The sequence below is a fragment of the Artemia sp. Qi Xiang Cuo genome, chromosome 15 (genome assembly GCF_049724085.1).
Source record: "Artemia sp. Qi Xiang Cuo chromosome 15, ASM4972408v1, whole genome shotgun sequence".
Lineage (NCBI taxonomy): Eukaryota > Metazoa > Arthropoda > Branchiopoda > Anostraca > Artemiidae > Artemia > Artemia sp. Qi Xiang Cuo.
In genome coordinates, this window is record NC_142808.1 from 42,878,449 (window position 1) to 42,906,189 (window position 27,741).

Consider the following 27,741-nt stretch of genomic DNA (forward strand, 5'->3'; position numbering starts at 1 on the left):
AAATGATATATTACTGACTCCTCTGGTTTGTTGAAAAAAATAATATGATCCCTCACACTCAAACTGGTTTTAGGAAACACCACTACTCAACAGAAGCTTTCATATTGTTAACAAATGCAATAAATGAATCATTCTCAAAAAATAATGTCCTAGTCGCAGCTTTCCTAGATTTTGAAGGGGCATATGACAATGTGAACCATCAAATTCTCTTAAATAAACTTGCAAACCTTGGACTATCCCCCAAGCTAGTATCTTTTATAAAATCGTTCATAGAACTGCGAAGTTTCATTGTTTGTGTAGGTTCAGCCTCATCACTGCAAAAGACAATAACCAAAGGCCTTCCTCGAGGAGCAGTCCTCAGCTGCCTCTTCTTTGCCCTCTATCCCTGCGACATGAACCTCCCCCACACGAATCTACAATATGCTGATGATCTGGTACTATGGTCATCCCGCAGAACCTTTTACATTGCACAGTCAAAGCTGCAAAAGTCACTATTCAAATTTGAAAATTTTTCTCAACATTCAGATTTACCCATTACACCTACAAAGTCAAAAATAATCCTATTTCACCGAAAGCGAAACCATGTTAATGCAAGACTAACCCTAAATGGAACAACTATTCCAGAAAATAATCATATTAACTACCTAGGTCTCATGCTTGACCAAAAACTTAATTTCCACCTCAACATTTCAAACAAAATAAAAAAATGCAATAGAAAAACAAGTATACTAAAAAGACTTCTTTCCACACCCTGGGGATGTAAGGAGAAAACCTTACTCAAGTTTTATAAATCACATATAAGACCCCATATTGACTATAGGCTCATCGTCTATGGTGCATGTGCAAAGACCCAGATACAAAAATTGAAACAATACAAAATGATATAATACATCTCATATTTGGTCTTAGGAAACCCACAAGCACCAAGTTTCTGCTTATGGAGAGTGGATTAACAACAATAAGGGAGAGACGTAGCTTTCTCTTGATAAAACTTCTTACAAAAATTGAATCAAATAGCTCACACACTCTACATAATTGGTTAAGAAATCCAGCCCTGTATAGAGGCATTGCAGATGAGTATGCCAATATTCAGAAGAAGTTCCCTGTACCCACAAAGTCTATTTCACCTACTTACCCACAATCCCCTCCATGGAATTGGTCAATCCCCATAATAAATACTGATTTCTCAAAGTGGACTAAAGATCTAACCCCCATTGCTTTTGTCCAGAAAAAATTTGCTGAACTTAATACAATTACTTATAAAAACCATTTCCAAATCTTTGTTGATGGGTCCAAAATGAATGAAAAGGTAGCAAGTGGTGCGTTCCTTCCTAACCTGAAAATTGCAATGGGTGAGAGATTGTATAATAATGTATCTATAATGTCTGCAGAGTTAATTGCCATAACCATGATACTGGAACCCATTAAGGAACACCAACCTTTTATCGCTAATTGAAATAAAAATAATGGTTTATTCTGACTCTTTATCAAGCCTTGAGTTTCTGTCTTCAGCTCCTCAGTATAAGTTGGATATTGACACTTATCATTCTCTTAGTATTATCAATAATCTTGCTTCAAGTGGCATAAGAACTTATCTTCAGTAGCCTATATTCCTAGCCACTCTGGTGTAAGTGGTAATCATCAGGTTGATGAAATAGCAAAAAATGCTATAAATATTGACCAGCCAAGTGGGAGACCAATCCCCATTAGAGATATTTATCAATGGAGACTATCAGATACTATGTTTAAGAAAAATAATCCTATCCTTTCCCCCTTTCCCAATAAGTATTTTTCTAAGATTTATCACATAATTCGTTCTGGAACAAATGGACTAAATTTTCTTGCATTCTCATACCGGTCTCCTAATTCAAGTGGTTCAGTTCCCCTGTCCCCTCTCTGCAGGTTTGTAATATGAATAATGAAACAATTGGCCACTGCCTATTCTAATGTAATATGCTGACGTCTGCACAACATACCTTGCTTTGTAAACAGTCAAATCGCTTCAAACAACACAAAATCTCACTATCAGCCAAGAGTCTAGTCATCTGTACCTGCACACAGAGCATAAAAATCAAAATTTATCACCATATATTTGAACTCCTTGAGTCAAAAGATTAAGTTAGTCCTTGAGTCGTTAGATTAAGTTAGGTTAGGCTAAGTTAGGTTAGGCTAGGTTAGCCTACGTACGCGCGCGTACGTAGGCTAACCTAGCCTAACCTAACTTAGCCTAACCTAACTTAATCTAACCTATCCTAACCTAACCTAACTTAACTTAATCTAACCTAACCTAACTTAACCTAACCTAACTTAATCCAACCTAACCTAACCTATCTGCGTGCGTAAGTAGGCTATCCTAACCTAATCTAACTTACTCTAACCTAACAATATTTTTTCTGATTTTGTGTTTTCGCAAGAAAATAGCTTGTCTTTAGCAAACTTAGCCATAGCTAGTTGAAACTCTGCATAAATATCTTCATTTCAGCCTAATTGCGTAGGTACTAGAGGAACATTAAACATTTTTTTTTCTGATTTTGTGTGTTTTCGCAAGAAAAGAGCTTGTCTTTAGCAAACTTAGTCATAGCTAGTTGAAACTCTGCATAAATATCTTTATTTAAGCCTAATTGTGTAGGTACTACATGAACATAGAACATTTTTTTCTGATTTTGTGTGTTTTCGCAAGAAAATAGCTTGTCTTTAGTAAACTTATCCATAGCTAGTTGAAACTCTGCATAAATATATTCATTTTTAGTCTAATTGAGTAGGTACTAAAGGAACATTGAAAATTTTTTCTGATTTTGTGTGTTTTCGCAAGAAAATAGCTTGTCTTTAGCAAACTTAGCCATAGCTAGTTGAAACTCTAAATAGATATCTTCCTTTTTATTCTAAGTGTGTAGGTAATAAGTAGCATTGATCATTTTTTATGATTTTTTGTTTTTTCACAAGAAAATAGCTTGTCTTTAGCAAACTTAGCCATAGCTAGTTGAAACTCTGCAAAAATATCTTCATTTTTAGTCTAATTGCGTAGGTACTAAAGGAACATTGATCATTTTTTCTGATTTTGTGTGTTTTCACAAGAAAATATCTTGTCTTTAGCAAACTCAGCCATAGCTAGTTGAAACTCTGCATAGATATCTTCATTTTTAGTCTAATTGCGTAGGTACTAAGGGAACATTGATCATTTTTTCTGATTTTGTGTGTTTTCACAAGAAAATAGCTTGCCTTTAGCAAACTTAGCCATAGCTAGTTGAAACTCTGCATAAATATCTTCATTTTTAGTCTAATTGCGTAGGTACTAAAGGAACATTGAACATTTTTTCTTATTTTGTGTGTTTTCACAAGAATATAGCTTTTCTTTATCAAACTTAGCCATAGCTAGTTGAAACTCTGCATAAATATCTTCATTTCAGCCTAATTGCGTAGGTACTAAAGGAAAATTGATCATTTTTTCTGATTTTGTGTGTTTTCACAAGAAAATAGCTTGTCTTTAGCAAACTTAGCCATAGCTAGTTGAAACACTGCATAAATATATTAATTTAATACTAATTTCGTATGTAATAAATTAAAATTTATCAATATTTATTATTTTTAGTTTTTTATACTTATAATTTATTGTATTTTTTAATATTAGACATAGTTTTTTGTAAATATGCATAAATATCTTCATATTTAGTATAATTGCGTAGGTACTAAACGAACATTGAACATTTTTTCTGATTTTGTGTGTTTTTACAAGAAAATAGCTTGTCTTTAGCAAACTTAGCCATAGCTAGTTGAAACTCTGCATAAATATCTTCATTTAAGCCTAATTGCGTAGGTACTAAAGGAACATTGGACATTTTTTCTGATTTTGTGTGTTTTCGCAAGAAAATAGCTTGTCTTTAACAAACTTAGCCATAGCTAATTGAAACTTTGAATAAATATCTTCATTTTTAGTCTAATTGTGTAGGTACTAAAGGAACATTGAACATTTTTTCTGATTTTGTGTGTTTTCGCAAGAAAATATCTTGTCTTTAGCAAACTTAGCCATAGATAGTTGAAACTCTGCATAAATATCTTCATTTTTAGTCTAATTGCGTAGGTACTAAAGGAACATTGATAATTTTTTCTGATTTTGTGTGTTTTCACAAGAAAATAGCTTGTCTTTAGCAAACTTAGCCATAGCTAGTTGAAACTCTGCATAAATATCTTCATTTTTAGTCTAATTACGTAGGTACTATAGGAACATTGAACATTTTTTCTGATTTTGTGTGTTTTCGCATGAAAATAGCTTGTCTTTAACAAACTTACCCATAGATAGTTGAAACTCTGCATAAATATCTTCATTTTTAGTCTAATTGCGTAGGTACTAAATGAAAATTGAACATTTTTTCTGATTTTGTCTGTTTTCGCAAGAAAATAGCTTGTCTTTAGTAAACATAGTCAGAGCTAGTTTAAACTCTGAATATTTATATTCATTTTAGACTACTTGCGTAGGTACTAAAGGAACATTGAACATTTTTTCTGATTTTGTTTGTTTTCGCAAGAAAATAGCTTGTCTTTAGCAAACTTAGCCATAGATAGTTGAAACTCTGCATAAATATCTTCATTTCAGCCTAATAGCGTAGGTACTAGATGAACATTGAACATTTTTTTTTTTGATTTTGTGTGTTTTCGTCAGAAAATAGCTTGTCTTTAGCAAACTTAGCCATAGCTAGTTGAAACTCTGCATAAATACCTTCATTTTTAGTCTAAGTTCGTAGGTACTCAAGGAACAATTAACATTTTTTGTGTGTTTTTTTTTGTTTTTTCGATAAAATATATAGTCCCTATCAAACTTAGTCAGATCTAGTAGAAACTCAGAGTAACTACTGACATTTATAGTCTAAGTGTTGTGGTTATAGATTAACTGTGAAAATTTTTTCTGATTTTGTGTGTTCTCTGATGAAATTAAATTGTATATCTTAAAATAATCAAAAAATCGTTGAATAATTTATTAAATATCTGCATTTTTATTCTAAAATTTTAGTTAATAGACTAAAAGTGAACATATTTTCTGATATTGTGTTTTTTCGCAAGAAAATATCTTGTCTTTAGCAAACATAGCCATAGCTAGTTGAAACTCTGCATATATATCTTCATTTTTAGTCTAATTGCGTAGGTACTAAAGGAACATTGATCATTTTTCTGAGTTTGTGGGTTTTCGCAAGAAAATAGCTTGTCTTTAGCACACTTAGCCATAGCTAGTTGAAACTCTGCATAAATATCTTCATTTTTAGTTTAGTTGAGTACGTACTAAAGAAACATTGAACATTTTTTTTTTGATTTTGTGTGTTTTTGCGAAAAAATAGCTTATCTTTAGCAAAAATAGCCATAGCTAGTTGAAACTCTGCATAGATATCTTCATTTTTAGTCTAATTGTGTAGGTACTAAAGGAACATTGAACATTTTTTTCTGATTTTGTGTGTTTTCGCAAGAAAATAGTTTGTCTTTAACAAACTTAGCCATAGCTAGTTGAAACTCTACATAAATAGAGAAATTCTTTAACCATTTAGGGGTAACTTACCTTTTTAGGGATGAGCATTTAGGATTCTCCTACATGCTGAACCTGAAAGTGTGTCCCCTGACATACTGGATCTGAAAGTGTAATTTCAGAAAAATTCTTTAACCTTTTAGGGTTAACTTACCTTTTTATGGATGACTATTTAGGGTTCTCCAACATGCTGCACTTGAAAGTGTGTTCCCTGGCATGTTGAATCTGAAAGTCTAATTTTCGTGGCGATGGGCTATTCTAAAGAATAAAAACGTCTCAGGCTTAAGATAATTTCAGAAAAATTCTTTAACCTTTTAGGGTTAACTTACCTTTTTATGGATGACTATTTAGGGTTCTCCAACATGCTGAACTTGAAAGTGTGTTCCCTGACATGTTGAATCTGAAAGTATAATTTTCATGGCGATGGACTATTCTAAAGAATAAAAACGGTTGAGGCTTAATATATTTATTGCTTAAACATATTTAAAACATTTGAAAAAAATAATGACATATTTAAAAAAAAAAGAAGCTTAATCCATTTGATATGAGGAGGAGCAAGTTTAGGACTTTGGATATCTGATGCATTTTTCCATGTCAGGTATCTTTTTCGGTATCCCTTTAGTGAAATATCTAACTTCATCTTCTGGGTCATGGACTGAATGCAGGTATTTCTCACATTTGAAGTCTTCTAAATTGAATAATGCTATGTTTTTATCACATGTTTCTAGTAAGAGTTTATCAGTTGGCACGTTTCCCTTAACATAAACAGCTTGCACACCGAAAAAACTGCATATTTCCTGAATTTCCTCTTTTACATGTTTTATTTCATAGCCATTTTCATTATGTGGTCGTAAGGTTTTAGCGTAAAAGCCATTTCGATTTATAAAATTTAGTGTTGGACTCCATCTGTTTTTCTCGTACTTATACATATTGTATCTGATGTTCCATTTATAGCAATGAATTTCACGTCGTTGATTGTCTAGGAGTAAGAAAGCTGCATCGAATATAATGCCAGTTGCGGAATATTTCAGACCAATATATTCTGTGTCAATCACACCAAACATTATTATATCTGAAAAAAAAAGTGTTTAAATTAAATTTCATTTCTATTTTGTCACTATTAAAAGTGCTACTCCCCTCTCCCCCAAAAATCATGGATTCACGCCCCCCTCCCCGCCATGGGGAATGCATAGAAAATAGCAAAGATTATAAAATATAGCATTTTTAGTTTAAAAGTCAGTGATTATTAATTGAAATTACCTAAAAATATTCACTTATGAAATATCGAATCGATAGCAAAGATTAGAAAGAGTGGTTTATTTGCCAAAAAAAAAATTATATTTAGATATTTAATAGGATGTTAATATCTCACAGATATAAGTTTATATTGGGATTGAAAAAGAATAAAAAGTGGAAGAAATAGACTGGTAGGAAAAAAATGCTTATATTTGCATAATCATTCTGGACTTGTGAACCCAAAGGACCAGGTAGTGTGTTTTGGAGGGTGGACGGGCCGGCGGCGATATGTTCTTGGGCAACTGGGCCGGATATTTCACGATCTTGCATAGATGAGCCGGCAGGGTTCACCATATTATAAGAAGCCGCCCATTCTCTTTTCGGTTTTTGGCAGGACTGTATGGTGGCTGTCTCGTCATCTCTGGACTTCTTGGAAGGAGGGGGCACGCATTCTTCATAATTGGCCTTAAAAAGAAGAGAAAAAATTAGTATCTAAATAATTTGCCCCTTTTCTACAGAAAGAAAGTTATTAACTACAATTTTTTTTAGAAAAGTATCGTATTTTAGTAAAGCAAATAACCCATATTCTCTCCCCCTAAATTTAGGAAAATTAACCCACACTAAGTCGACCCTTTCATTTAGTTAATCATATGTTTTATTCAGTCAAAAACAATATTTAACTACCATTTATTCAATTTGTATAGTTAAAATCACTAAATGACGAAGAAGCAATTAATGTAAGAAACAATTATCTTTTCTATTTTATCACTATTAAAAGTGCTAACCCCCATCCCCAGCAAAAAATCCTGGATTCACGCTCCCCTCCCGGGAATTAAAAAGAAACTTTATAGAAAGAAAGCTTGAAAATAATCTGTTTCTCTTCTCCAAAATAGCACATTGCGTCTGCGCCTAATTATTACAATTGCCTCAAAGTGTTTTAATTTTGACGGAGAAACAGTTCCTTTTGACTTTGGCTGCTGCGTTCGTAAACACAGCGCAAAAGGGTGACAGATTTTTTGAACCTCGCGGACATAATTCGTAAAGCACCATGGTAGGTTAATAACAACAGTGACGGAAGTCAATTTAATAGTTGTTATATAATAGCGACCAAAAAATATGCATACATTTAGATACATTACAAAGTTTCTTGTTTGTATAATTTTGGCTTTTATAAACAGGGGGATGGGGGTAGGGTAAAAAGAATATATTTTATGTTTTCCTAGTGAGTATAATGATGTTTGTATGGTTTGGGGGGGAGGGGGGTGTTGGGAAAAGGAATATATGTATTTTTTATCTGAAAAAATTGGAGGATGTCAAAGGAAAATAATGTTATTTTAAAATTTAATAAAACGGATCTTACATGGTAAATTGTAGTTGCCAAGGCTTCTATGCTTTCCTGGCCCACGGCGCACCCCGGCGGCGCTTCTCTGGTCCGGGGGGACCTTGGGGGGCCGGGGGTGGGCCTTTGGGGGCAACGGGAGGACCTTGGGGGCCCAGGGAGGCCGGTTGGGGGGCGGGAGGGGCCGTGGGGGACCGGTGGAGGGCCTTTGGGACCCCGGTGGTCCTTTGTGCGCGCGATGGGCCTGTGGGGGCCCGGGGAGGGCCTTTGGGGGTCTGGGTGGGCCTTTGGGGGCGCCGGTGGCCCTTTGGGAGCTTGGGGGGTCGTTGAGGACCGGGGGCTTCCTTCGGGGTTGGGGTAGGAGGATTGGAACCCTTTGGGGTTGGGTTAGAGGACCTCACAACACTGTTCAAATGAAACTTGTGTATTATAACGACCACAGAGTTTCACCATTAAATTCTCTTCTAAAATCTCTTCAAAAATCATCTTTTAAAATGTCTCTAACTGTTTCGCCGAAATGGTTCCATAACCTGTCTAAAACAGTTTCGCCCAAATAATCCCTAAACATAATTCAGCGTGTTCCCTTTGTTTTTGGCATCTCTGCGCTAATGCATTTCAAATTAATAAGAAACCTGATTCCCACGCTAAAACAATTCATCGCTAAGATGTTTCTTGGAGATTTGTTTCCATGGTCCTTGGCTATTAATATCCTTTGGAGTTCAACCAAAAGCGTTGTTTCCGAGGCAAAGACAGTAATGACATGGATCTATTCCTGGAAAATCGTTTCTAGGCGAAAATTTTTAAAGTCTGACAGATGATGTCATTGGTTGATTAACCTGTTGAGACAGGGGAATTAATTTGTTGTTTCTAAGGGGAATTATTGATTCACGATAGGTGAATTGAGGTCGACAGCACAGGTGTTCCAAGGTCGATTTTGTTTTTGTTGTAAGTGCACGCTCTCAGAGAATGTCAAGGTCGATGTTGTTGTTGTTGACACACTTTGATTACGCAATCAAGTTCTCGGGCCAGGCTAGCCAAACAATCACGTAGCATTCACGTCAAGCATGTCCATTCTCACTGACAACGAACAGACATAAAACAGGAACATAAATTGCTGTTGTCATCCTTAAATGTAACAAAATTCCTGTTTTTTCATTCTCACTGACAAAAACCATAAAAACATCACATAAATGTGAGAAAGTTCCTGTTTTTCAAATTCTCACTGACAAAAACCATAAAACATCCATAATTTGATGTTAACATCCGAGAAAAACATCAAATAAATCGAACAACACACATAACCATCCATGAAAACAACCATAAATGTGAGAAAGTTCCTGTTTTTTCAAGTGAGAAAATTCCTGTTTTTTCATTCTCACTGAGAAAACCATAAAACAGACATGAATTGCTGTTGACATCCATAAATGTGACAAAATTCCTGTTTTTCAAATTCTCAGTGACAAAAACCATTAAACATCCATGAAAAACATCAAATAAATCGACCAACACACATAACCATCCAAGAAAACATCCATAAATGTGACAAAATTCCTGTTTTTCAAATTCTCATTGACAAAAAACCATAAACCACGTGGTTCTCGTGCCAATATATGGTGTTAAAAAAAGTTGTAGGTGGCAGCAGGGGTGTCGCGTGGGAGTATAAGATAGCTTTCTACTTAAAGCGAGTAATGCTTAGATTGAATATGAAAATCAAGCTTGAAACGAAAACAAATATTTTGCTATTAAAGTATAAATGAAACTTAAAACGAACAGAAATTAAATAACAATCAATGCGAACAAACATACAATATATATTAATGTAAATGAATAAATAAATCTGAAAAAGAGTGCAACTTAAATTGAATATGCAAATCAAGTTTGAATCGAATAAAAATAACTACAAACAAGAGTTTGGGTATCGCCTCGCTGCAGAAGCCTAAGACCTACTGCGTCATTGGTGCTTTACTGAAAAACAATTTTATTACAAATGTTTTCTTTTGTACTTAATATTTAAAATAAACATTAAAATTACAGTAGAATTTTGAACTGATGAGCTGATAGCAATTAATATAATTATGCATCAAATATTCATTTTAATTTATTAGTTCTTTTCAAGAGTAGTCAAGACAAATATAGTTTCACTACAAACAAAATTTGGATACTGCCCCCTTCTTTCAATATTAAGTACAAAAGAAAACATATATAATATAATACATTTTCAGTAAAGCGCCAATGACGCAGTAGGTTTTAGGCTTTTGCAGTGAGGCGATACCCATACTATTGTTTGTAGCTATTTTTATTCGATTCAAACTTTATTTGCATATTCAATTTAAGTTTCACTCGTTTTAAGATTTTTTTTAATTAATAATAATAAAACATTGGAGCCGTATGGCCTTTACTATAGGCAACGCTCCAGCGTTGCCTCTGATATCTAGCATGCAAGAACTCTTTTACCCTACAAGACTAGCTGCTCTGAAATTCTCAGCACTTGTATACTGGAGAGGAATAGGTGATGTCATTCTATCCCAAAAATTACTGAAAACCCACACTATCCCAGCATTATTTCCTGTTGTTGGTCCTAATTTAAGAACTAGGGGTCATTGACTGGAACTTGTAAAGCAGTCAACCCAAACCAGAATCTGCACTTAATTCTTTTCATCAAGTACTGTCAATGATTAGAGCATGCTCTCTGAAGATACAGTTAGTGCTCACTCTTTTGACATTTTCAAATGAAGGCTGGAGAACTGATATGGGCAATTTTCCAGTTCTGTGGTAGTCTGGAGACACTCAATGACAAGCTGATTAACAAGGAAAGTGGTTGACACAAGATTGATCAACATTCATGCAGGATATGATGATAAACGCAATAAGGACCAGCAGATTTATTAGTTTTTAGAGACGCATGTTCCTTCAGAACTATTCTACCAGCATTTAAGATTGGTTCAATCTCAAGCAATACATCATATAGAGAATGAGGGGGAAAACAGTAGGCCTACTGGAATTGGAGAAAAAAAAATAGACAAGAATTGTTGGTTGAGAATTTCAACTTTCAGCACAGAGTTAGCAACAAGTTGCATATTATGCAAGATATCAGGGACTGAACGTCTACTATAATATTTTTTCCATACCAATCATACCAAACAAAGCCCATAATGAAACCAACCAGAACTCCCAAGTCAAACACTCCCAATGCATCAAGTACCACTTACAAAACACCATCCTTTAAGCCCCCTAGCTCACATCTCTATCAGAAAGAATCACCAAGCCAACAAGCCTCCTTGCCTAGTGAGATGAGGTCGGCCTGGCACCCCCTCCCAACGAGAAACAAACCAGAAACACTACCAGTAATTAGTCCCTTAGCTGACAAACTGGATGCAAAACCAAACATACAAACCCCAAATATATGCTTATTCATTTTAAACTAAAATACAGTTCAGGCCATGAATATACAAAAAAAACAGAAAACAAAAATCATTGCCGAATTTGCAAAAATCTACATCCCAAATCATATGCTCATTCAAGCAAAAAAGATCTTGCTCTATTATTAACAAAGCTGAACATTGATACACAGTCATATGAAAATTAAATCAACAACACAACACATATCAATACTCCAGTGGAACATAAGATCACTCACAGAAAATAAGCAAAATGAAATAATATTTTTTATGAATAATAATTCCATTCAAATTACTTGCCTCCAGGAAACTCATTTAAACCAAAATCAATAAATTAAGTCTCTGGGATATACTATCCTGAGAAAGGATAGATCATCAGAGAGAAAAGGAGGTGGAGTAGCCTTAATAATTAATAATAACCTAAAATTCTGTGGCATCAACTTTCCAGATTTTGTAAATGATGTTGATGCAATTGGTATTAGTGTTTGGCTGAATAATACAAAAACTTACATAATAAGCTTTTACAACCCTAATGGCCAAACTACAGATGCCATGGATTTCTTCAGTTAAATAAATATTCATAATATGTTGAAAAACATAATTATTTGTGGAGACTTTAATGCCCACAGCCTTTTGTGGGGGAATAAACCAGCAAATAAATCTGGTAAGTTCATTGAGCGTATGACTTCGAATAATATTGATTTAGCAGTTGCTACCCCTCCAAACCTGAATACATATTTCAACCCCAAAAGTGGCAGTTTCTCCACAATTGACCTACAAATTCTGTCATTAAATATTGTGAATAAAATTTGTATATGTAAATCAAATTAATAGTCTATGTACTGACCACTTTGCAATAGTTTGCTCCCTTAACGAGCCGGCTGAAACTATCACAAACTTCCAAATATATAAACACTGCAGCAAATTGGTCTATATTTCAAAATAAGCTAAATGGTGAAATTACAAGTTTCACCCAACATTCATGCATTTCAAACGCAACAATTGACACACAAGCTGAAATCTTGGCATTTTTATTAATAAATACAGCTAATCATGCTATCCCTAGGACAACACCCAGGAAAAGATTCCCTAAACACATTCCCAAAGCATAGTGGACAAATGAGTGCCAACATAAATGGAGAACAAAAAAGGCAGCTAGGAGAACATTCCTAAAAAACCAGCACCTACTACATATTTAAAAAAAATTACAAGCAGAATCTAATCTAAAAAGGACTATAATAAATGCCAAATATAACTACTGGATGATTTTGCAAATAATTTGTCCAGAGAAACACATGAGCCAATTATACATAAAGTTATAAGCCACATATGTGGGAAAAAGACTTCCCCCAACCCACTCCTGTATGAGCTTATACATAATAATGCCCATTATGACAATGATAATGAAAAAGCTAAGCTATTTGCAACTCTTTTTGTTAATAAGCTAACATGAAATAATTGCACCAAAACAACCCCAAATCCTATGAACTCTAGTTACCAATCTCGCCCAGGATCCGAGTATATAACCAGTCCATTTTCAATCCAGGAAATGAATAATGCAATACATCATATTAGGACCAAGACTAGTGGCAGCTATGACAACATACACCCTACATGGATAAAGAATCTCACCCCTTCATAAAAACAGGAACTTCTAAATTGTTACAATCATGATTTGGCTTCATCTACATTCCCCAATATCTGGAAATGTTTGTCCCTCCTACCAATTCTAAAGAAAAATAAACCCAAAAATAACCCTGAGTCTTATAGGCCCATAATGATTACTCCTGTGATGGGTAAAATAATGGAGAAAATGATATATTATTGACTCCTCTGGTTTGTTGAAAAAAATAATATGATCCCTCACACTTAAACTGGTTTTAGGAAACACCACTCCTCAACAGATGCTTTCATATTGTTAACAAATGCAATAAATGAATCATTCTCAAAAAATAATGTCCTAATCGCTGCTTTTCTAGATTTTGAAGGGGCATATGACAATGTGAACCATCAAATTCTCTTAAATAAACTTGCAAACCTTGGACTATCCCCCAAGCTAGTATCTTTTATAAAATCGTTCATAGAACTGCGAAGTTTCATTGTTTGTGTAGGTTCAGCCTCATCACTGCAAAAGACAATAACCAAAGGCCTTCCTCAAGGAGCAGTCCTCAGCTGTCTCCTCTTTGTCCTCTATCTCTGGGACATGAATCTCCCCCATACGTATCTACAATATGCTGATGATTTGGTACTATGGTCATCCGGCAAAACATTTTAGATTGCACAGTCTAAGTTGCAAAAGTCAGTATTCAAATTTGAAAATTTTTTTCAACATTCAGATTTACCCATTACACCTACAAAGTCAAAAATAATCCTATTTCACCGAAAGCGAAACCATGTTAATGCAAGACTAACCCTAAATGGAACAACTATTCCAGAAAATAATCATATTAACTACCTAGGTCTCATGCTTGACCAAAAACTTAATTTCCACCTCAGCATTTCAAACAAAATAAAAAAATGCAATAGAAAAACAAGTATACTAAAAAGACTTCTTTCCACACCCTGGGGATGTAAGGAGAAAACCTTACTCAAGTTTTATAAATCACATATAAGACCCCATATTGACTATAGGCTCATCATCTATGGTGCATGTGCAAAGACCCAGATACAAAAATTGAAACAATACAAAATGATATAATACATCTCATATTTGGTCTTAGGAAACCCACAAGCACCAAGTTTCTGCTTATGGAGAGTGGATTAACAACAATAAGGGAGAGACGTAGCTTTCTCTTGATAAAACTTCTTACAAAAATTGAATCAAATAGCTCACACACTCTACATAATTGGTTAAGAAATCCAGCCCTGTATAGAGGCATTGCAGATGAGTATGCCAATATTCAGAAGAAGTTCCCTGTACCCACAAAGTCTATTGCACCTACTTACCCACAATCCCTCCATGGAATTGGTCAATCCCCATAATAAATACTGATTTCTCAAAGTGGACTAAAGATTTAACCCCCATCGTTTTCGTCCAGAAAAAATTCGCCGAACTTAATACAACTGATTATAAAAACTATTTTCAAATATTTGTCAGTGGGTCCAAAATGCCTAGAAAGGTAGCACGTGATGCCTTTCTTCCTCTCTTGAACATTGCACTGTGCGAGAGATTGCACAATTGTGTATTCACAATGTCTGCAGATTTAAATGCCATAATCATAGTATTAGAACACCTTATGAAAAACCAACATTTGATTGCTAATTATAATAATATTATAATTTATTCCGACTCTTTATCAAGCCTTGAGTTGCTGTCTTCAGCTCCTCAGTATAAGTTGGATATTGACACTTATCATTGTCTTAGTATTATCAATAATCTTGCTTCAAGTGGCATAAGAACTTATCTTCAGTAGCCTATATTCCTACCCACTCTGGTGTAAGTGGTAATCATCAGGTTGATGAAATAGCAAAAAATGCTATAAATATTGACCAGCCAAGTGGGAGACCAATCCCCATTAGAGATATTTATCAATGGAGACTATCAGATACTATGTTTAAGAAAAATAATCCTATCCTTTCCCCCTTTCCCAATAAGTATTTATCTAAAATTTATCACATAATTCGTTCTGGAACAAATGGACTAAATTTTCTTGCATTCTCATACCGGTCTCCTAATTCAAGTGGTTCAGTTCCCCTGTCCCCTCTCTGCAGGTTTGTAATATGAATAATGAAACAATTGGCCACTGCCTATTCTAATGTAATATGCTGTCATCTGCACAACATACCTTGCTTTGTAAACTGTCAAATCGCTTCAAACACCAAACAATCTCACTATCAGCCAAAAGCCTAGCCAACTATACCTGCACACAGAGCATCGAAATCGACATATATCACCATATAGTTGAACTCCTTGAGTCGAAAGATCTACTGAAAGATATCTTAGAATATCTAACAAATAAGAGACAACCAAGCCAGTAGCTCTGTAGCCCACAGAGTGGAGCAAAAGGAAAAGGGCTAAACAGTGTCGACTGAAAAGCCTGCCTGCTGTGAAATAGAAGAAGAAGAAGAAGCCACACTTAAAATAGAAACAGAAGGAAGCTCAGCTTCAGACAAAGAAACACTATTATGAATACTAACAGACAAATCAAAAGCACAACTAGGTGGTGATAGTCCATATTCATTGGTAGTGCTCAACATCGTTTTTTGAAACTCTCCATAAATTTCTAATAACAGGATTTGATTCACCTGCTGCATTTTGTTTCTTGATCTCACTGACTAGATCCCTGTATTTCTGGTGATCTTCCTTAGACTGATCTGGATGGAAATAGATCTTGGCATGTAGCTGAAATGATTTCTGGAGAACTCTTTTTTATGTCAAAGCTCAAAACAGTGAAAATTACTGGTGGTGGTCTGTTAGGAACTGGGGTATTAGCACTAGTAGGGAGGCACCTTATATTGGTCAGCAGTCCAACCTGAAAATCATTTTTTAGGTGGTTTTTGATAAAGACAATAATATCAGAAACACCAAGAACAACAATAATGACTTTTCTATTGTCATGATTTTTTCCAGCTCTAATCAGACATATGATGTTGCTTTCAGCCAATGTAACAACACTAGTAGCTGCTTATACTTGCTTATAAACAATATAACAAGTCTTTTCTTAATGGACTTAGAAGATAGACATTGCTTAATATTTTCAACTTTTGAACTTATGTGTTGGAATTTAGTTTTCAGCAATTCTATTGTACAACTCATCAAACCAGTGAGCAATTTTGTCCTTTTGGTTTGGAACAGAAGCATAGCTGCTGAAACTGCAGATGTGACATCAGCTATACTCAGTGGTACCAAAGTTCAGTGCATAATGGTGCATTTTGAGCAGTTCTGTGCACAAGCAAGTCTGAAAGTGGCAGCATTTAGAGATTCAAACTCATCCTCACTAAGAGCAAGACAACTTCCACACATCCATTTCATGCAGGCATCAAATTGGAGGCATTTAGAGAGTTCTTGCAAAGTTGCTGTAGGCACAATTTACATCTGTCAATTTTTTAAGGACTATCTCTTGCATGTTTGTCAGGCTTTATGGCATTGTCATTACAAGTAAATTTTGGAGAGGCTTTAGGCATTATTAGTATAGAAGCATTGACAGCACAACTTCAAAGCACACTTGTACATCATTTTTGGATAATTTGCAGCTCAACAAGGCTATTTCATTGCCTGATTCACAATTCCAAAAGGTGGTTCAGATAATACTAAAGGATAGGCAGATTAGACACACACAAAAACATTAAGCCCACCCTCATCCTCTCTACAAGTCAAAATTTAAGGTTCACTAACCTCCCTTCCAACATTCCCTCAAAGTTTTAACTCAATCCTCAAAGTGTCACAGATTGCTGTTTGGTGACCCAGCAATGCTGTGTTTTTTGTTTTTTTTTTATTTACCTAATAACATCACCATGAATAAATTTCTAGTTCCATAGGGACTTGTAGCGTAAAAAATGTTTATGCACATAAAAACAGTGGTTTCCCCTGTCTTTCCTAAATACTAACTGAAAATTTCATTCTATCCCTCACACTTTTTAAAAATTACAGATATGTTATTTTAGTAACTTAGATGTGCATAATCATTTGATTCACCTCTGCCCCACTCCTCAAGAAAAAATTATTATTCTTTTGGTCACTCTACAAATCCTGCATGAACACTCCTCTGGAGAAGAAGACACTATAATTAAAAAGGGGAAGCACATTTCAATTCCTCACCCTATATTATTTCCAAGTGCAATTCCCTAAAATGACAATTTTATCACATACCCCTCATTATGGCCAAGATACAGCACTAGGCTATATACAATAGCTTACATTAAATGCAGAATATATTGTAAAGGCACAGTATGAGGCAGAAATCAGATAAAAAAAGCAATCTACTGTTAAGTGCTATTTCTAAAAATAATAGTTGCCACCTTACCAATGACCTCCCACCCCCCTTCATGGCATCAGGTATAGCTCTAGGAATCATTAAAAATTATACTGAACATACTAGTAAACAAATGATAATTGTTTTTTGCCCTTCAAATTGACATTATTTTGCAATATGAGTCAGCTGTTGATGAGAAATAAGCTAAAAGATAATGGTACACACATGAAATCTACAAGCATTTGTATACAGCCTATGGTCCCATCAGTGGGCTGGGTTGCAATTTTTATATTTTGAAAGAGAACAATGGAGGGTCTAGTGGTATATTTCTTTTTTTCTCCTATCTGATTTCTATAGAATACTGTAATGAGTTAGGAAATGGGGCCATAACATTCAATTTGTTTTTAAAGAAAAAAAAGGAAAACCAAAATTAATAAAATACCTTAGAAGTGAAGCTCAAAATTGATACAAAGATCATGGAAGTTTCAAGAAACAAACAAAATAAGTATGCCTTTCAGAAATTCTAGAGGCATTTTCTTTTCAAGCTCACAAATGCTTACTGCCTCAAAGAAATAGGAACAAAATTTTCTTTTTAAAGGCTAAGCAGTCAGCATTTTTTTTATTATATATGGTAATAAGGAATGAGGAAGGAAGATGGGCTAATTGCATCTTGAGCCTTTGAAGGGGCCCCAAAGGTATTTTATATGAATTATGAAAGATCATACAAAAAGCAAATGATGTTTTCACTTTCATCCTAGCTAAGTTATATGTTCCACTGCAAAGTTACCAAGAAATTTACCCACCCCCACCCCCTAATGTGCAAATATATACCCTAAATTGTCAATGGCAAAGTTTCAGATCACAAAATTTGGTACTATTTTTGTCAACAGCAATTGGAAGACTTGAAATGGTTGGAACAGTTTATATTTGAGTTGCCTAATTAATGAGGTTTGAATTGTTATGAATGAGTATTTTTGGAATGTATTACTCTTGAACAACTTATTTATAAACTAGGGATATGTTTTAACTACTTTTCAATAACTTAACTAGAGGCTGTTTTCACAAGGACTCAGGTTGAACTTGAGTTCAACTAAAATGTTCATGAAAACAACAAAAGATAGATAAAATCCATCTTTTGTTCAACTTAGAGATGGATTTTCAAATTAGAATTCTATGCAGGTTGACATTCTACTCTGCTATTAACACAGAGTTGAACAAACAATGGATTTGAGCTCAACTTTAGATGGATTCAAGGAGGATTTATGCAAAAACAAACATCCAAGAAGCAAATCCAGTGCAAAAACGTAAATCCACATGGAAGTTGAACTTGAGTTCAACTCAAGTCCTTGTGAAAACAGCCACCTAGTGTTGAGAACTTCTTTGTGGATTACAAATATGAAATACCTTTGGGGCCCCCTTAATGGCTAAAGATGCAACTAGCCCCAAAAGCAAATATTGAATTACAAAAAAGCATAAAAAAGGCATCAACTGACATATTCTCTGAGTCCAACCTGACTCTTATACATGATAATGGTAATAAGCTTACCTAAGCTATGGATGTCAGGTATTGTGTTATCTTGGAATGATAATTTCAACAGGACCTGTGCCTGACATCATCAGGTTCAAATTCAAGACTCTTGCCAGAATATAAAATCACTAAATAAAATAAAACTAAAATCACTGAACAACACTAACAATCAGTGGAATCCAGAATTATTGTTGTAATATGGCCTGGATTTTGGTAGAGGCATTGATGGCCTCTATCCTAGTAGATCTTATTAAGGTTGGGTCTATAGAAGTAGGGTGGAGTTTTTAGCCTATGGGGTAATGGGTTCCCAAATTTTGCTGATGCAGAACTCTCCATTATCTTTATTGATGGCTGGTTTGTTTTTAGCAATTTCTAGAACTTCTCTGATCTTCTGCTTTAAGAGTTATGGAGCAATAGCCTAGCACTAAGTTGAGCGTGGTCAAACTTGATGGAGTGAGAAGGGTTTTCAAAAAAGGGTTAGCATAGAATACCATAGCTCAGGTAAGCTTATTAGCCTACCATTATCGTCAACTGATATTTTCACTTTCATCCTAGCTAAATTATAATGCCACCTATAAATTTACCTCTAATACTTGCTTTACAATGTGTGCTGCTATGACTAATAATAAAAACTCACCCCAACACCTAAGCATCTGAGGCCAACACAGCTATGCATATTTCTTCTCCATCCCAATGTCTTCAAACCCTCTCTTTTTACCCCCCCCCCCCAGGGAGGTCCCATTTCTTTTAAATATTTCCTTATAATATCCTCCCATGCCAACCAGGGAAGACCTATTTTCTGTTTAATCCTAGACAGGTGGCCAAAATTGCATACAAAGGGCATAGGCCCTCCTGAAAACCAAGTGCAGGTTAAGAAAAACACAGCCTTGAGGGAGGAAATTACAATCTAATAAATTTGATTAAAACAAAAATTACTTCATATTCTAGCATACTTATTAGCATATATACGTTAACTTACCTATCTGAAGTGTAAGCTATCTTCTTTTAAGAATTCTTCTCCAACTAAGCATGCCCGCTTGTTTTAAACATTTTTGCCCGCGAAAAATATTTTGAAAATAATTGACAGTCGTAAATAAAACTCATATTCCAAATTTTCAAGCTCAACCATAATGTACTTATAAAATTACAATTATATTATATATTATATTATATATTATATTATAAAATTTATACTTTCTGAAACAATTTAAGTTTTGGTTTTTTTTTCTCCTTTCATGATTTCATTTTTGATGCACAATTAGTATATCTTCACTTTAATCGTCAGAAGACTTTTCCGCTTGAGCCCAAATAATTAGAACATTTAGGGTAATAATGGACAAACCAGTAGTTCTAGCTAGAGTAAGTTATTTACTTCGTGAATTTATCTCATTTCCTAATTGATTCAGGTTAAAATTACTGTGTCAACCACAGCTTTATAAATTTAACTGCTCTTAAGTATAGGCCTAGCCTACTGCAACTACCAGAAATCTGACCACTTAAAAGGACTGCCACGATCTTCTTGAAATAACAAGAAATTGGCATAAATACAAAAAAATGGGTAGATCCCCCTACTAATAGGCTACTAAGATAGTGCCTAGAGATAGGTCAGATTTCTGTCCATCAAGTAAGGAATGCATGTTTTAACAAAATTAAAGTTAATATTGGTAAAATTCTTGACAAGCTACTTTTTGTGGTATTTATTTAGCCTTGGCCCCCTCATAAGGAGACATGTTAAGAAAACAATTCTTACTTTAAAATATGTATAATGATCCTAGTTCTTATATTATCCAACGGGAGAACCTTTATCATCAAGTCTTTCCTCTAAAAATCCTCAACAGAGAAAAAGTTTCCAAATATCACCACATTTTTAATTCAATGCTTAAGTATTTTTAAATTGCTGCCTAATAAGTTATTTTATAGATAGCATTCATGCTGGTCTTTTTATTTTTTTTTTGTTTTAAAGTGCTGTGGCGAAGGGCGAATAGCAGTGGCAAAACGTGAATAGCAGTGGCGTAAATACAAAATATTAATAGCAGTGGCGAAGGGCGAATAGCAGTGGCAAAGGGTGAATAGCAGTGGCGTAAATACAAAATATTAATAGCAGTGGTTAGGTTAGGTTATGAAAAGAAATGAAATAATATAAAAATTACCTTTTTTGATTCTAGAATGATCTAGCAGTTCCACAATCAGAGGGAATTGAAGAGGTGATTAATTTATAATGATCACATGATACATATGATTAAATTATAATTTGACACTTGATTTGACAGATGATTAAATAGAGACACTTGTGATGAGAAAATTTGATTTTTATTGGGTGGTGCCTTGACTAGTGTCAGGTAAACTTTGATTTAGATAATGAGTATCTGGTTTGTATAGTTCAGCAGCCTGTAGCAATAGATAATGCAGTCTGGCCCCTTTATTGGGAAAAAAGGTTTTCCAATAAAACTCAGCAAGATATCCAAGCATATGTTTGTCCGATCTCCCATACTTGGGAATCACTTCTCGCATTGAACACCATAGACGTTCAATATTTTGTGTGTGGGCCCCGGTCACAGGGTCCACAAAATTCAATGAATGGTTGACAGTTAAGTGTTGAAAACCTTGCATGCCTAATCTATTATATGAGCTCCAGCAATCAGAAATTATAGTTGTACCTGGATGTATCCACTCTTTTATAATTTCTAATAGAGTGTTGGCAGTTTGGTCAGGAACGGGAACAATAAAAAAACTTCTAGTGTCTCTCAATACCTCCAAACACCCACTGTCCTTCAATATACCGTCCCCTATTGTATTTTCTCTTCCCTATCTTTGCTTCATCTATTTCCACTATTTTTCCAGGACTACCCAATTTACATCTGTGTTTGTCAATAAAGTCAAGGCATATTTCGTAACAAAAATTATGCCAATCAACAGCAGTTGCTGATGATATGCCAATTTCATCAACCATAAATTGCTGAATATGAGTTCCTATATCTAAATTGCAAAAAATCACCATAATCTCTGCTTGACTTGACTTTTTATTTTCAACTAATAATACATCATACTTAACTGGCACTTACAACACATTTTTTGAATAACATTATCAACAAACGTAGAGATGGTAAGAACGTATGACGTTTTATTAAGCCACTATTGTGACTTGAGCAGCGTCACACAATCTTTTATCATAAACCAAAACTCATCCACTCTTTCTACTCTTTTCATACCATTCAATACAAATTAACACAATTTAACTTCTTTTTTTTTAACATTTTGTTTTACAACTTAATTACAATTTAACATAAAAAAAAAAAAAAAAAAAAAAAAAATTAATTCCCACCCAACAAAAACTTTTTTAATCTAATTTTAAACTGAAACTGGTTTTCTGACTCCCTAATGCTCTCCGGGAAACCATTCCACAAATTAACTGCATAATTTCTAATTGCAAAACTAGATCAACTCGTACTCCTTACTTCTGAGACTAAGCTTCCACAACCTCTAGTCCTATGATGATGATAATCAGAATTAAACTTAAAAAAAACTCTAAAATATTCTGGAGATAATCTATTAAGCACCTGGTAAGTAAACACTCCCGCCTGATGGTCCCTGATCTGATGAATATTTAAAATTCTAAAACTAATAAAAGATTCACGCGTATGCTCATACTGAACAAACTCACCCAGTACTCGTAGTACCTTATTCTGAAGAATCTGCAGTCTTTTAATATTTGAAGTAAAATTAGATGCATAAATACAGCAACCATAAACAATAAAAGGATGAAAAACAGTATGATATATATTTCTTAAAACACTTAAGGGTAACACGGCATCACTCCAAGACCTCATGCAAGTTTAGAAGAAATCATATTTATGTGTTTCTTCCAACTCAAATTATTATCAACATAAAATCCTAAATATTTATTTTCAAAAACTTGTGAAAGCGACAAATTTTCAAATACTACAGAAGCACTATTTACAATTTTTCCTACCCTACTAAAAATCATATAATTTGTCTTAGAAGTATTAACAGCAAGGTAACTCAAGGAGGTAAACACCAAAAGGTTTTCCAGCATTCGGTTTGCTTTATCTACTAGTTCTTCCAGTGACTGTGCAGAAATTGTCAAAGCGGTATCATCTGCAAATGCTATAACAGTTGCTTCAGGCATGTAGAACCTCAGAGTATCTATGTATACGAGAAAGAGTAATGGACCAAGGACTGAGCCCTGAGGAACTCCACATTTTACAGGATAGACTCTGCTAACGATGTCATCTTTCATTACTTTAGTTGACCTTCCGTACAAGTATGATTTAAACCAATCCAAGCAAACATCTTTTATCCCCAGACTAGATAGGCGACACAGCAGCAACTCAAAATCCAGTGTCGAAGGCTTTTTTGAAGTCAACAAAGATCGTTAAAGGAATAAGACCTTTTTCTAGAGTTCCATTGATTACATCCAGAAGATGATGAACAGCATGGCTAGTAGAATGTTTACTGCGGAATCCAAATTGGCTGTCACACAATATTTCTAGTTTATCCAAATATTCATAAAGTCTCCTGTGAATTATCTTTTCATAGATTTTAGAAAAAATAGGCAATAACGATATCGGTCGCCAATTCGATAGTTCTTGTTTCTTCCTCCCTTTATACAATGGTATTACCTTTGCTAGTTTAAGACCACTAGGGAATTCGCCGGTCTGGAGTGATAGATTTATTAAGTCAGTTAGACAAGGTAATATATAAACTAGGATAGCATTTACAGCCCTAAGATTAAGTCCATCTATTCCGGCCGAGTTGGACTTCAGTCCTTTCACTGTGCTCTCGATCTCCTTTGCTGTGCACTTCTTGAACAAAAAACTGTGCCCTTCGCCTCGATTATCAATAAAGGACTTTAACAGATGTCTTCTAGACTTTTTAGCTACGTCTTCCTTAATACTCGCGCCTATGTTCGTGAAATATTTTCCGAATTCATCAGCCATTTCCTGTTTATCAGTGATTTCACTTCTATTCACCATCAGACTCTTTACTCCATCATTATCATTAGTCTTCCCTTTTAAAACCTCATTTATCAGTCGCCAGGTTCCTTTTGCATCACCACTTTTACCATCAAAAGCAGAAGCATAATATGCTTTTTTCTCACTGCGATGCTTATGGTTAACTTTGTTTCTGACTCGCTTAAATTCTTCAAATAAACTCGCATTTTCCGGGCTCTGTAAATGTTTTTCAAAAAGCTGGTTTCGCATTTCCATCATTTCAAGCAATTCTGTGGTCACCCATGGCTTTCTTGGCTCATTTTTCTTTTTCCTCATTTTCCTCAGAGGACAAGACGCCTCATATATTGGTAAGAGAATATTCATAAACCTGTCAAATGCTGTAGTTGCATTCTGCTCTTTGCTAACTTCATCCCATGCTATAGTACTAACTTGCTCTTTCAGCTTTCTCAAGTTATTATTTCTCATATCTCTATAAACTCTTTTACTTAGGTTTTTAGTCGAAGTTTTGATACTATTTATCATACAAACAATTGGGAGGTGGTCAGAAGCAGGTTGAAGGAGAACATCACAGAATGCTTGTCTCAATAGATTCGAAGAAACAAATATGTTATCAATTAATGTTGCCAACTGAGCAGTGATACGGGAAGGAATCAGATTCACTGGGTACAAATCATAAGATAACGCAAGATTTAAAAATTCTAAATTAACACTATTTAAATTCAATAAATCAAAATTAAAATCACCCAGAATAACACACTCTGATTGATTAGACTGGGCCCTGCTTAAAAACATATCAAACTCCTGAAAAAATTCCTCTGGATGAGCACCAGGGGGTCTATAAACCAGGCAAACAATTAACTTTTTACCATTATTTATTTCAATCTCAATGGAAAAAATTTCAATCTTACCTTCATTCCATAAATAAAGGTCCTCCCTTTCCTCAAAATTCAATCCCTCTCTCACCAAAAATGCAAGTCCCCGCGCCCCATTGAATGCCGCGACTTCGATATCAGTTGGTAACCTGGAGAAGCGTAGGAAGAGAGAAGACTACAAACTCAAGAATGATTCACAAATTCCCAAAACATCAATCACACTATCAACATTACTTAAAAACTGAACAATTTCTTCAAAAGCCGACGTTATGTGGCAATTCCATTGAGCAACACACAAACTATACAACTCTTTTTTAATTTGACCAAACTCTTCAAAACGAACGTAGCGGCTAGGATGGAGTGGCTTGGGGCATTCATCAACTCTATCATGAAAATGGAGTCCTATCTGATGTGATAAAACATCATCAAATAAGAGCGAATTTTTTTAAAGCAACTCTAACCGAGGTATTGGGAGTAAACTAAACATAATAAGAAAGTAAAATAAAAAGCCACGATCTTGTTTTCTTCATTAGGGATAAAAACCATACATAAACTAGAAAGAAAGGAAATAGGAATAATTGAATAATAATAAGAATAGATAAACACATATAAAGACTAAAAATTTAAACACAAAAAAAAACACATATAAAGACTCATAAATTGAATAGGAATAATTGAATAATAATAAGAATAGATAAACACATATAAAGACTCAAAATTTAAATACAAAAAAAAACACATATAAAGACTCAAAATTTAAATACAAAAAAAAAAAAAAAAAAAAAGGACACTCAATCACGATCCAATATGTTATTCAGAGACGAAAGTCTACGAGCAGAAGTTGCATTCTCTGGAAGGACATAAACCCGACCTTGTTTTGACCACACGAACTTATTGCAGTATTTTTCCCTTGCAGCATTCAACAATTCTCTTTTTTTCTTTGTAAGGTTCTTAGCCACAAGAATTTTCGTGTTCACAAGGTTTTTTTTGCAAGCAAAAACTTTCACAGCTGTGTGGCGGTCTTTAAACTTCACTAAAACAGGAGCAATTTTATCAGGGCGGCTATCAACAGAGTTCAACCGAAACCTATACACAGATATAACATCACTATCAGCAAGACCTGAGAATGCCATCTTATTGTGTATAATATTCATTGTTGCATCTTTTAATTCAACGCCAGGGGATTGCTTGACACCGTTGAACAGTAGTGAATCCAGTCTCAACTCTTGGTCAGCATCATCGATCTTGGCTTCAACTCTAGCAACTCGATTTTCAAGTAATTCCAGTTGATTTTGACATATTTTCAGGTCTTTTTCAATCCTGTCAAATCTCGGAGTATATTCCAGTATTATCGCATCATGAACTACGCCAATTATCTTTTCAATTTCAGCAGCAGATGGTGTGGTCTAGGGGTGAATTTTAAGTGCTTCGTTAACTTTTTGCGCTATAGCCTGTTTCATATTTTCTTTTGTTACTGCTACATCTTTAAGAGTTCGCTCAATAAGTCCCGTAGTATCTGAACTTGTAGCCAAATTTTTATAAACAAGCGGGCTGAGAGCGAGTTCCTCAAAAGCGCCTTTAACTCCCTTTCCAACTTTTTTCATAGCTTCGGTTTTGTTAGATTCGAAATTTTTTAAATTTTGTTCCAAAACCATTTCAACTTCATGCGATCCGTAACAAAATACTTGGTACTTAAATCGACCAGATTTCTCTGCGACAGAACGAAGAATTCTGACTGGCCATAAAGGATATCTCGCAAAGCTTGCCAGGGCAAGGTCATCATCCTGAAACAAGGGCATCACGGTTTCAAAGAAAAGGCAGGAAAAAAAAATAAAGGCAGGAAATAGACTTATCTTTACGTGGAGCCTGCTAAGCTTAACCACTGTTTTCTGACATCCCAATTCACGAAAAGTAAATATCTAATCAGTAATTATCCAATCTCAAAAATATCCACTTCTCCCCAAAAGTCTATCACCAACAAATTAATTGGTAAACATAGGACAGGATTATACATCACTATAATCCCAAACCAATTGTTGTTACGAAATCACTGAGTTAATAATATTTTCAAGTTCAAAGAAAGAAGCTTGTTCGCACCAAGTCCCTTTATTAATACTTTGACTAAAACTGCACTTTTTTTTAATAAGTTTATGTCCACGCCGCTCTGATCTTGTTCTATTACATCGGAATCTATTTCGTAATTCATCAAAATAGCATTCATTTCACAATCAGGGCAAAACATAGTAGTTGGCAAAATGTTATGATTTATAAATAATTGCTGTACAGCACCTTCACCTTGATGGTTTAGTCTAAAAGACATAATTTTATTGTCACATAAAACACCTAAATTTTATTTTAATGCCATGATTTATAGCAGAATTAACAATTTCTATAATCTCAATATACCACTACTTTTTCTTTAAACATGTTTTTTGACACACTTGTTAAACACGTGCTAAACGCTATCTATAAAACAACTTATTTGGCAGCAGATTACAGCAGCAATTTCAAAAGACTTAAGCATTGAATTAAAAACGTGGTGATATTTGGAAACTTTTGAGGATTTTTAGAGGAAAGACTTGATGATAAAGGTTCTCCCCTTGGATAATATAAGAACTAGGATCATTATGCATATTTTAAAGTAAGAATTGTTTTCTTAACATGTCTCCTTATGAGGGGGCCAAGGCTAAATAAATACCGAAGTACCTACCTCCAATCCTTCTTGCTCTAAAGGGTCCTGACCTTTGAAAATCTGTGTGTTATAAAAGTGAAACCTTGTAAGATAGATCTTCTGCTTAAAATGAAGTCCAACAAAATTGTTTTCAGCCTCGCAACTTTGCTCAATCCTGATTTATAGAGTTTTAAAGATATGCAAATACATTTCCTAAATTTTGAAAATGAAGATTGATATGGCTTAAAATACTATTCAAATAACAGGAATTGCATTTTCAGAACTAAAGCCAGAGTAAAAGAA

At 34.6% G+C, this 27,741-nt stretch overlaps 2 protein-coding genes across 6 annotated transcripts in view; one reads left to right on the forward strand and one right to left on the reverse strand.

Moving 5' to 3' along the window:
- The window catches only part of LOC148943690 (polynucleotide 5'-hydroxyl-kinase NOL9), a 90,449-nt gene extending 70,470 nt beyond the window's left edge, over positions 1-19,979 (reverse strand). For 4 of the 5 annotated variants that reach the window (XM_089100987.1, XM_089100991.1, XM_089100990.1 and 1 more), the window contains exon 1: positions 19,902-19,979. The gene's annotated coding sequence lies outside the window, so the exon portion shown is untranslated. Of the gene's footprint in view, positions 1-18,940; positions 19,013-19,901 lie in introns of those variants that run through there. The other variant, XM_089100989.1, reaches the window with a different exon arrangement.
- A 188-nt stretch (positions 19,980-20,167) lies between these two features.
- The window catches only part of LOC148943691 (small ribosomal subunit protein eS28), a 40,733-nt gene continuing 33,159 nt past the window's right edge, over positions 20,168-27,741 (forward strand). The window contains exon 1 of the mRNA XM_089100871.1: positions 20,168-20,281. Coding sequence (XP_088956997.1) covers positions 20,255-20,281 — 27 coding nt within the window. The 5' untranslated portion in view covers positions 20,168-20,254. The remainder of the gene's footprint in view (positions 20,282-27,741) is intronic.